This window comes from Staurois parvus, unplaced genomic scaffold (assembly GCF_062004578.1).
Source record: "Staurois parvus isolate SC_StPar_1 unplaced genomic scaffold, SC_StPar_1.0 ptg000470l, whole genome shotgun sequence".
In the NCBI taxonomy this organism is placed as follows: Eukaryota; Metazoa; Chordata; class Amphibia; order Anura; family Ranidae; genus Staurois; species Staurois parvus.
Window position 1 is genome coordinate 5,576,143 of NW_028318266.1, and position 9,783 is coordinate 5,585,925.

General features: G+C 42.1%; 1 protein-coding gene across 1 annotated transcript; it reads right to left on the reverse strand.

The window, feature by feature from the left end:
• Positions 1-6,365: 6,365 nt before the first annotated feature.
• Positions 6,366-7,301, reverse strand: LOC149452641 (olfactory receptor 10A7-like). Its single transcript, XM_089689312.1, has one exon. It carries the CDS (start codon positions 7,299-7,301, stop codon positions 6,366-6,368), a length of 936 nt encoding a protein of 311 aa, XP_089545438.1.
• Positions 7,302-9,783: the final 2,482 nt, after the last annotated feature.

Below are 9,783 nucleotides of genomic sequence, written 5' to 3' on the forward strand. Positions count from 1 at the left end.
CCCGATGCTCGCAGGGGACGGAACCCAGATGACAGATGCCGGCATCGGCCGGAGGACATTACAGGGGATATATACTATAGGTAGTTATTAAGAGGTTGTTAATTAAGTTATCGTGTCACCCAATGTTTGGTTTCCATTCAGTAGCCAAAAAAGGCATTCAAAAAAGGGGGGTTTGTGAAAAGAGATTCACAGAAAAGCGGCTACATTATGAACAGACCGTGACACTCAGAAAATTTTCCAAAAATTATGCTTTATTACACAGATATAAATATGACATATGGGCATTCGCCCTGGTTTACCATCACCTCAGTATGAGACAATAACACACAGACCTAAAACCATATAAAATGACATCAAGACCGGTCTAAATGTATGTGCAGCAGAAAAAGTGACTGCAAGAGTCTAATATCTCTGTAGTACAAACACATAGGTAAACACTTCCCTGAAGAGGTGTATCCAAAAATTATACCATAGGTATACCATAATATTGAATACTGAATTTACACCAATATCATAATGGTGAATCCCGAACAGGGAATCCAAAAATTATACTATGGATATACGTATATCACATGTATGAAATGCAGTAAGCACAATAAGCGTGAAGAGGGGAACAGTAAGCCTCAGGCCTGTTTGGAAAAAGACATAAATGTCAAATATATGATGCAATACATTCCTGTGCCGGCACACGTGGTCATTACAGGGGACACTGCAGGGGGGACATCGCGGGAGCGCAGGACAAGGTAAGTGATTGAGGAATCCCGGAGCAACGCTGCAGTGTATTCCCGAGTGTAGCTCGGGGTTACCGCTTGTGGTACTGAAACTTTACCCCGAGCTACACTCGGGAATACCGCCGGGGGGGTTAATAGAGGACTTGTCAAAAACTGCCTTCTGTGTTTTTTTACACTACTTTTTTATGGTACCCTTTACTCATTTACATGGGGGGGCTTGTTAGAGGCTTCCAGATTCTGATAAGTTCCCCACCCGCAGACCCGCACAACCACTGGCTATAGTTATGGGGAAGAGGTCCTTGCCACATCAACATGGGGACAAGGTGCTTTGAGGGGGCAGAGCATCCCCCCATGTTGAGGTCATGTTGTGGCCTGGTATGGCATGAAGGGAGTGCTAGCTCACCCCCCTTTTCCTGACCTGCCGGGCTGCATGCTCAGATAAGGGCATCACATGGATTTTGGGGGGGAGGACTCCACAACATTTTTTTTTTTAATTTTCGCATGGGGATTCCCCTAAAAAATCCATAACAGACCCCCATTTATTTTTCTTAATTTTTAATTGCCGGAAAATCTTTTTTCTACATTCAGCGGGTTCCTCACTGACAGCTAACAACTCTTTACATTGACATATGTTTTCACTACTAAAATATTACATGACTAACTCATGCAGTATTTTAGTAGCTTTTTTTAGTGAATTCCAAATATTTTTTTTAAAAAAGTTTGTGCGGTATCTTACTTGATAAGGTAAGATACCGCTTATTGAATTGTCCCCATTGATTTGATTTGAATTTCTCTCTTGTTAATTTATTTTCCGATTTGTTGATTGATAAAATAAACTGTTAGCACTTTTACCTCTGAAAGCATTCTTCATTTACAGCATTTTTAACCTGCTTAAAACTTTTTCACAGTAGTGCATTTTAACCACTTCAATACTTGACACTTTCATTCCCTTTCTGCCCAGACTAATTTTCAGATTTCAGCAATTACCTCAATTTAATTTTTATATTTTTTTAGATAGATCTATATTTTGGTGGTATTTAAAGTGGTTCTAAAGTCTCAAGGTTTTTTACCTTCATGCATGCTATGCATGGAAGTACAAAGCCTTCTGTGTGCAGCAGCTCCCCCAGCCCCTTCACCACTTACCTGAGCCCCATCGCAAACCAGTGATGTGAAAGACAGCCTCGGCTGTCTTGGGTCTCTGCCTTCTCATTGGCTGAGACAGCAAGTGGGAGCCATTGGCTTCCACTAATGTCAATCACAACCAGTCAGTCAATAAGGAGAGGGGGTCACAGCTCCCTGTGAATGGACATACAGAGCAGCGGGTGCCTCCATAGCAAGCTACTTGCTGGGGGGACACCCGAAAGAAAGGAGGAACCAGAAGATCCTGCGGGGGACCAGAGAAGAGAAGGATCTAGGCTGCTTTGTGCAAAACCACTGCACACAAGAGGTAAGTATAGACATCTTTGCTATTTTCCTAAAAAAAAAAAAACTAACTTTTAGAATCACTTTATTCATCACTTTTTTTTGCTATATAAATAAAAAATATTTTCCTTGTTTCAGTTATAAAATGTTGTAAATAAATAATATTTCTTCATAAATTTAGGCTGAAATGTATTCTGCTACTGTTCTTTGGTTAAATAGGAAATCAGTGTAGAATATCTATCTAGTCTATGTGAAAGATAGTCTAGTCTAGTCTATGTGAAAGATATATATATATATATAGATATATATATACAAACTTGGATATATATTTGAAAATGTATCAGTCCTGAGGTACTGAAGGCCTATCTCATTTCTTGAGGCCCCAAAATTCCAGAACAGTACAAATACCCCCCAAAATAAAACCTACACTACACAGTCCAATGTATTTAATAGAAGACATGGTGATTTTTTTTTTCACGTACTATCACCAGAGCAGTTTCGCATCACCATATGGTTAGTATGATGGTGATCAGGGACACTGACTGGTAACAGTATGTAAAAAAAAAAAGTCAATCTTTTTTTTACTTTTTCTTTTTGTCCAATTTTTTTTTTTCATTTTTATATAATACTGTGACCAGAACAGTACAGTGTCACCCTACTGAGGAGTTGTTTACACTATGATTGCTTATTTCAGTGATGATCTCTATTATAAGAAATCATTTTTATGAAAGGCATCCTTTCATGTGCCATCATGTACAGCTGTGATAACTGTGATTAGCCACAGCTATAACATTATACATGTTGGCTGTGATTGGGCTGTACTATGTGATTAATGTGACCAATCAAAAGGATCACAATAATACACAATGAATGGTTAAGAAAGAAAGCCATTGTGTACAACTGACATGTGATCACTGTGATTGGTCACAGCAATCACATGGTACCAGGACTGCCCCAGTACAATGACTTGCCCTAAAAAAGATTATGCCACTGTGTGGCCCTTAGGGCACACACAAGGCACATAAGTGGAAGGATATTACAGTTTATGACATCCACCCAGGATCATTATGCTCAAGCTGTATTATTAAAGTAGGATTGGCGGGAGGGGTTAAAGGAGTTTTAAACCCAAAACAAAACATTCATTATATTGCAAGCTACCAGTTCTGAGATGTGATGTTTGTATCAATTCTGTTTTTTGGATTTTCTTTCTTTTATTTTCATATGGTGATCTAGCTAAGTCTGCTTTTTTTCAAAAGGTAGATTAGGTAGAGGGAGGAGACAAAACTTGTATCACTGACAAAGGTGCTTTTAATGTCATGTTCAAACTTGCACAGGTGTGAATGGAGCCTTAATGTTGGACAGAGGCCAATGAGATGAGACATCCACAGCTTATTTTACCACCTAAAACTTGGTTCAAATAACAAACATACAGTATGTATACTTATCTGCTCTGTGTAGTGGTTTTTCACAGAGAAGCCTGGATCCTACTTTTCTCGGACCACCCGCAGGCTCTCTTGGCTCCTCCTTTCTGTTGGGTGCCCCCATAGCAAGCAGCTTGCTATGGAGGCATTTGCTGCTTCGTGTGTCCATTCACACATGGAGTCATGGCTTGGCCTAGCCCATCTTTCTCTTCACTGGCCGGCTGGCTGTGATTGACAGCAGCAGGAGCCAATGGTGTCCACTTGTTGTCTCAGCCAATGAGAAGGCAGAGACCTGGGACAGCTGAGGCTGTCATTCACATTGCTGGATCGCGATGAGGCTATGGTAAGTATTGTGGGGGCTGGGGGCACTACTACACACTGAAGGTTTGCATGCATGAAGGTAAACAACCTTGAGCCTTTACACCCACTTTAAGCTTTGACAATAAAACCTGGAATCTGATTGGTTACCATGCCCAGCTACACCAGGTTAGGTGTGTACCAGATTTAGTAAATCTTCCCCATAGGGCAGTATTGCATAGAGAACAACAGATTCTTTTCTGGCTGTTCAAAGAGGTGTGTGCATTTCTTGGTGATGAGTTCTCTACTTACATTTCTAATAGTTTGATACCCCCCAAGTCATTCCAGTTCTCCCATTCCAGTTGCTTGCTTGGCAGCCCTCTAAAAGGCACACATTACTATCAAAATTCACCTTTTATTGACTTTAATGCAATTCACGTCAATGTTTGATTTTTGGGAATCTTTTTGATGAATCAACATTAGGAATTATCCATTTTTTGCATATCTACTCATCACTGTTTACCATAAGTACACCATACTGCATACCTCACTCCTATACTGGATAATCCGCCTAACTCAGGAATGATCTAATTTTGGCCACTTAATCCATCGCTCCTTACTATAAGTACACCATATACTGTGCATGCACCCCCCTGCATACCACAGGCACATATTATATACTGTGAGTATAAGACTGGTTGTGTGGATACTATCAATATACTGGCATATGCAAAAGAAAAAAAGGTTTAGTAAATCAGTAGAAAATATATGATCACAAAAAGGCGTGTGATCCTCCTAATAAGCCATGGCATATAGTAGAGGTCCATATACAGTCTATAGAAAGTCAAATATTGCACAAATGGCAGCCATCCCAGACTGAGCCAACTCTATAGAAATGATAGAAAGAAAAAGGGGAAAAGGCATCTTCTAAGTGCAGTATCCAGGTAAAACTTTTTTTCCAAAAATATCTTATTAGAAGAAAAGCAGGGTGTAACAGTGTACATACAAAAACGTATCACAGTCCGAACATAGACACCCCATGTAACATCCCGTTACGCAGACGGGCCATGAGTTTAAACCAGAATACACATCGGTATGAAATATATCCTTATTGCACATGTATATAGCAAACCAGTATATCCCAAGAGTACAATAGGTGAATTGAAGTGGGTATATTGCTTAACGACCTATGCATTTGTGGGCCCTTATGTTAAGGGGGTGCGATGTGTTGGGTAGTGCTAGCGCAGGATGATTTATATGATATATGTGCGTCTATTGCAGGGACGTGTGAGCCATGTAAAATCAGTCACGCCCATATGGGAGAATGAATGCAATATTCGTATAGAATATATGAAGAATGAAGGTGTGTAAAAATGGGTAAGAGAAAGAAAAGTCAGAAAAGAGAACAAATAGAGAAGAAGATGAAGATATAGAGTGAGGTAAAGGGGGAATGAGGAGTAAAAGGGACAAAAAAAAAAAATGGGGAGGGGGGAGGAGGAGAATAAGTAGGTAATAACGGGGATGCTAAGGTGAATAGTTGTGGATAAAAAAGTGCACATCATTTTGTACGGGCCAAAAATATGGTCATATGGATTAAGATGCAATACGTGCAAGATCAAGCAAAGGGGTAACATGTGGGTCCAGAAGCCGAAATGCAGGCTACAATGTCAAGTCTCAGTCCATCCAAATGTGCACCAAATGAGTCTACGGTGGACAGGGCATTCCCTACTACAACAGTGTGTCTAACCATTCAGTCAGGGGGTATAGGCTGTGCATGCATTAATAGGCGATAGTTAGTAGTGGTTTTGAAATGGCTCCAACAAGCCCAAGTCTTCCTGAATCTCTCGGGATGTTCTTTCGCTACAGAAATCAATTCCTCCATTTCCTCCATTTTGTTGATCCTAGCAAACCATTCTCGAATAGTGGGAATATGTGTTGAGCGCCAGTGGACTGGGATACACTGTTTTGCCGCGTTGACCATGTGCATGGTGAGTGATTTGCGGTAATCCAGGTAAAACTTATTAAACCACAGTTAAAAACACTCACAAGGTTAAAAGGTATGAACACCCATCAGACATAATGTGAAGAGAAGCCAGGGTGTACAGCCACAGCCATGATCCACAGCCTGCAGGGTCCACCAGTCTATGAGAATCATCACTGTAGGTGGAAGAATAGCTTCAGGGAACTGCAGCCAAAACTGGAAGTTACTAGAACCAGCATGGAATTCACTAGCCGGGCGGATGTGACGTCACAGGTGGGAAGAAGCATGTTACCAAGGCCAAATTCTTTCAGCTTTTTTTGAAGATTGGCAATCAGGATCAATATAAATAATCAAAATATAAAGTATGAATCCTTGGTCATCTCTTCTGTAAATTAAGTCTTCAGCGTGTTAGCCATCAGTCATTGCCTGAAGAAGAGGCCACCATACTTTAAAAGCTTGCACCATGATATATAGTTACCAAATAAATGATATTACCTTATATTCAAACTTCCGCTAAAAATTTCCAAAGCTCTTTCTTAACTTGGCAAAAGCCATCTTTATGTCTCTGTTCCTCAAGCTGTATATGACTGGATTCATCAGTGGTGTCCCCACTGTATAGATCAGTGATACTGCTTTGCTTATAGTCAATGACTGTCCACTTGTTGGAAGGTCATAAATAACAATTAGTGTTAGATAAAATATACAAACCACCGTCAAGTGAGAGCTGCAGGTGGAGAACGCCTTCTGTTTTCCAGTCTTGGATGGAATTTTCAAGATGGTAAAAATAATATAAGTGTATGATATGATGATAATTAGGAATGGGAAGAAGAGAAGAGGTACACTATTCAATATCATGTCCAACTGAACCCAGAATGTATCTGAACAGGAAAGCTTTAACACTGGTGACACGTCGCAGAAGAAATGGTCAATTATATTTGGTCCACAAAAATCAAGCCAAGCTATAGTCATTGCAGCAATCGATGTGGAAAAAATGCAAAACAACCAGGAAATGATGGTCAAAATTACGCAAAGCAACCCATTCATTATAGAAGTGTAATGCAAAGGCTTACAGATGGCCAAGTACCGGTCATAAGACATCACTGTCAGAAGAAGACACTCAGTAGATTCTATCACATCAAAAATATATTGTTGGAAAATGCAGCCTGTAAAAGACATTGTTCCACCCTCATGAAGTAACGTATACAGCAAGTATGGGGCAATATCTGTGGTTAGCAGAATATCAGATAGCGAGAGCTGGATGAGGAAGAAGTACATTGGAGTGTGGAGGGTTTTATTGTAGTAGACCAGTGTGATGATCAAGAGGTTTCCAAAAAGTGTCAAAACATAAACCATGAAGAGAAGAATGAAAAGAACAATGCTGATTTCTTTGGAGCTTTGGAATCCCAAGAGGATGACTTCAGTAATGGTGGTCTGGTTGTTTTTATACATTGCCTTAAAAACAAGAAAATGTTGAAATAAATAAAGTCGGGGGTACAGTCGCAGACAGGGGGCATTGTTCTGTGTGAGGGCATTTTCTACTGGTGTGCAAAACAGCTGAACACATCTCCTGATCGTGTCCTCTCTGCTTTTTCACAGGTAAATGCTGCTGTCTGTCTCACTGCTACGCACTGACTTTCTGCAAAGCTCAGGATAAGTAGTCTATATCTTTTTTTCTGTTTGTGGTGATTGATTCTCACCTCCGTTTTGCCTTTCTGTGATGAGAGAATCAATCATCTTTTATGACTCTGGCCTCTGTCTGTGACTGATCTGGCTTTGACCAATCTCCCCCCAAGTTCATGTGTTCCTTATCAGTTCCTAATCAGGGTGGAGAAGACTTGCTCAGTTGACCATCTCCCTATAAATTTAGACCAGCTTATGGGGGAGGTCACAGATGGGGGGGGGGTGTTGGGGGTACAGTTGCAGACAGGGGTCATTGTTCTGTGTGAGTGCATTTTCCGCTGGAGTGCAAAACAACAGTTGAACACAGCAGTTTAACTAAAGCAAGATAACTAAAGCAGCAAGAAAATACAACAAAGAACTCTACTGCACGCTGGAAGGACTGCAAGCAAACACCCTGGGAAACGTCTCCTACAAGTCTGATTCCCATTCCATCTACCTTTAATATGCCCCCTTTTCATATTACTATCCTCTGTTCTCAATATCACATTTCTTTATCCCTCTGCTCCACCCAAAGCTTATACTGTACATATCACCATATACTCTACCATCTCCCTACTACTGCTCTCTTCTCCTCCTGCTGATGCCTTGCTCACCTGCTGTACCAAACACCAGGACTGGAAGGCATGTGCACTCATATTCATCCCACTCCCATCTTACTTTCCTCACCCTCCTTCTTCTCCTAACCTCTGGGGGTATATCCCCAATCCCTGGTCCTCCACTATCTCACCCCCGCAACAGGCACCCTCCTTCCTCCGGGAATAGCCACAATCCACTCAATTTAACATCAATCCCCGTGCTCCTAAAAACCACCCTCCCTTTTTCATGTGTGCTCTGGAATGCCCGCTCTGTCTGTAATAAGCTCACCTCTGTTCATGACCTTTTTGTCTCCTGCTCCCTTACCCTACTAGCAATTACAGAAACCGGGCTTCAAGCAACAGATTCTGCTTCTCCCGCAGTACTTTCCTATGGAGGCCTCCTCTGGACCCACTCACCCAGACACAGTGGTCAGAAAGGAGGTGGAATTGGTTTGCTTTTATCCCCACTGAGCACCTTTCAAGCCCTCCCTAACCCTCCCTCTCTATCCTTCTCTTCTTTCAAGACTCACTGCATCTGGCTGTTTTTTCCCATTTCTCTGAGGATTGCAGTGATCTACCAACCTCCTGGACTGGTCTCCTGCTTTCTTGATGACTTGGCTACCCTAGTTTTTCTCCTCTGAAATACCCGCTATCATTCTCAGAGATTTTAACATCCCCACCTGAAATCTGTGCAATGCTTTAGAGCAGGAGAGTCCAAACTTTCTAAAGAAAGGCCAGTTTACTGTCCTTCAAACTTTAGGGGGGGGCAGACTGTGGTTAGTGGGAGTAGAAAATATCCTGGCTTGGGAGTAAACAATGGCCCATGATTAATATTAGTGGGAGGAATAGTGCCCCATCATTGGTGTCAGTGGGAGGAATAGTGCCCCATCATTGGTGTTAGTGGGAGGAATACTGCCCCATCGTTAGTGTCAGTGGGAGGAATAGTGCCCCATCATTGGTGTCAGTGGGAGGAATAGTGCTCCATCATTGGTATCAGTGGGAGGAATAGTGCTCCATCATTGGTATCAGTGGGAGGAATAGTGCCCCATCATTGGTATCAGTGGGAGGAATAGTGCCCCATCATTGGTGTCAGTGGGAGGAATAGTGCCCCATCATTGGTGTCAGTGGGAGGAATAGTGCCCCATCATTGGTATCAGTGGGAGGAACAGTGCCCCATCATTGGTGTCAGTGGGAGGAATAGTGCCCCATCATTGGTATCAGTGGGAGGAATAGTGCCCCATCATTGGTGTCAGTTGGAAGAATAGTGCCCCATCATTGATGTCAGTGGGAGGAATAGTTCTCCAACATTGGTGCCAGTAGAAGGAATAGTGCCCCATCATTGGTATCAGTGGGAGGAATAGTGTCCCGTCACTGGTGTCAGTGGGAGGAATAGTTCCCTATCATTGGTGCCAGTAGGAGGAATAGTGTCCCATCATTGGTATCAGTGGGAGGAATAGTGCCCCATCATTAGTGTCAGTGGGAGGAATAGTGCCCCATCATTGGTGTCAGTGGGAGGAATAGTGCCCCGTCATTGGTGTCAGTGGGAGGAATAGTTCAACATCATTGGTGCCAGTAGGAGGAATAGTTCCCCATCATTGGTGTCAGTGGGAGGAATAGTGCCCCATCATTGGTATCAGTGGGAGGAATAATGCCCCATCATTGGTGTCAGTGGGAGG

Bases quoted from the DNA above. Each gene is read 5' to 3' on its own strand.
- LOC149452641 (XM_089689312.1), bottom strand. From the start codon at position 7,301: ATGTATAAAAACAACCAGACCACCATTACTGAAGTCATCCTCTTGGGA.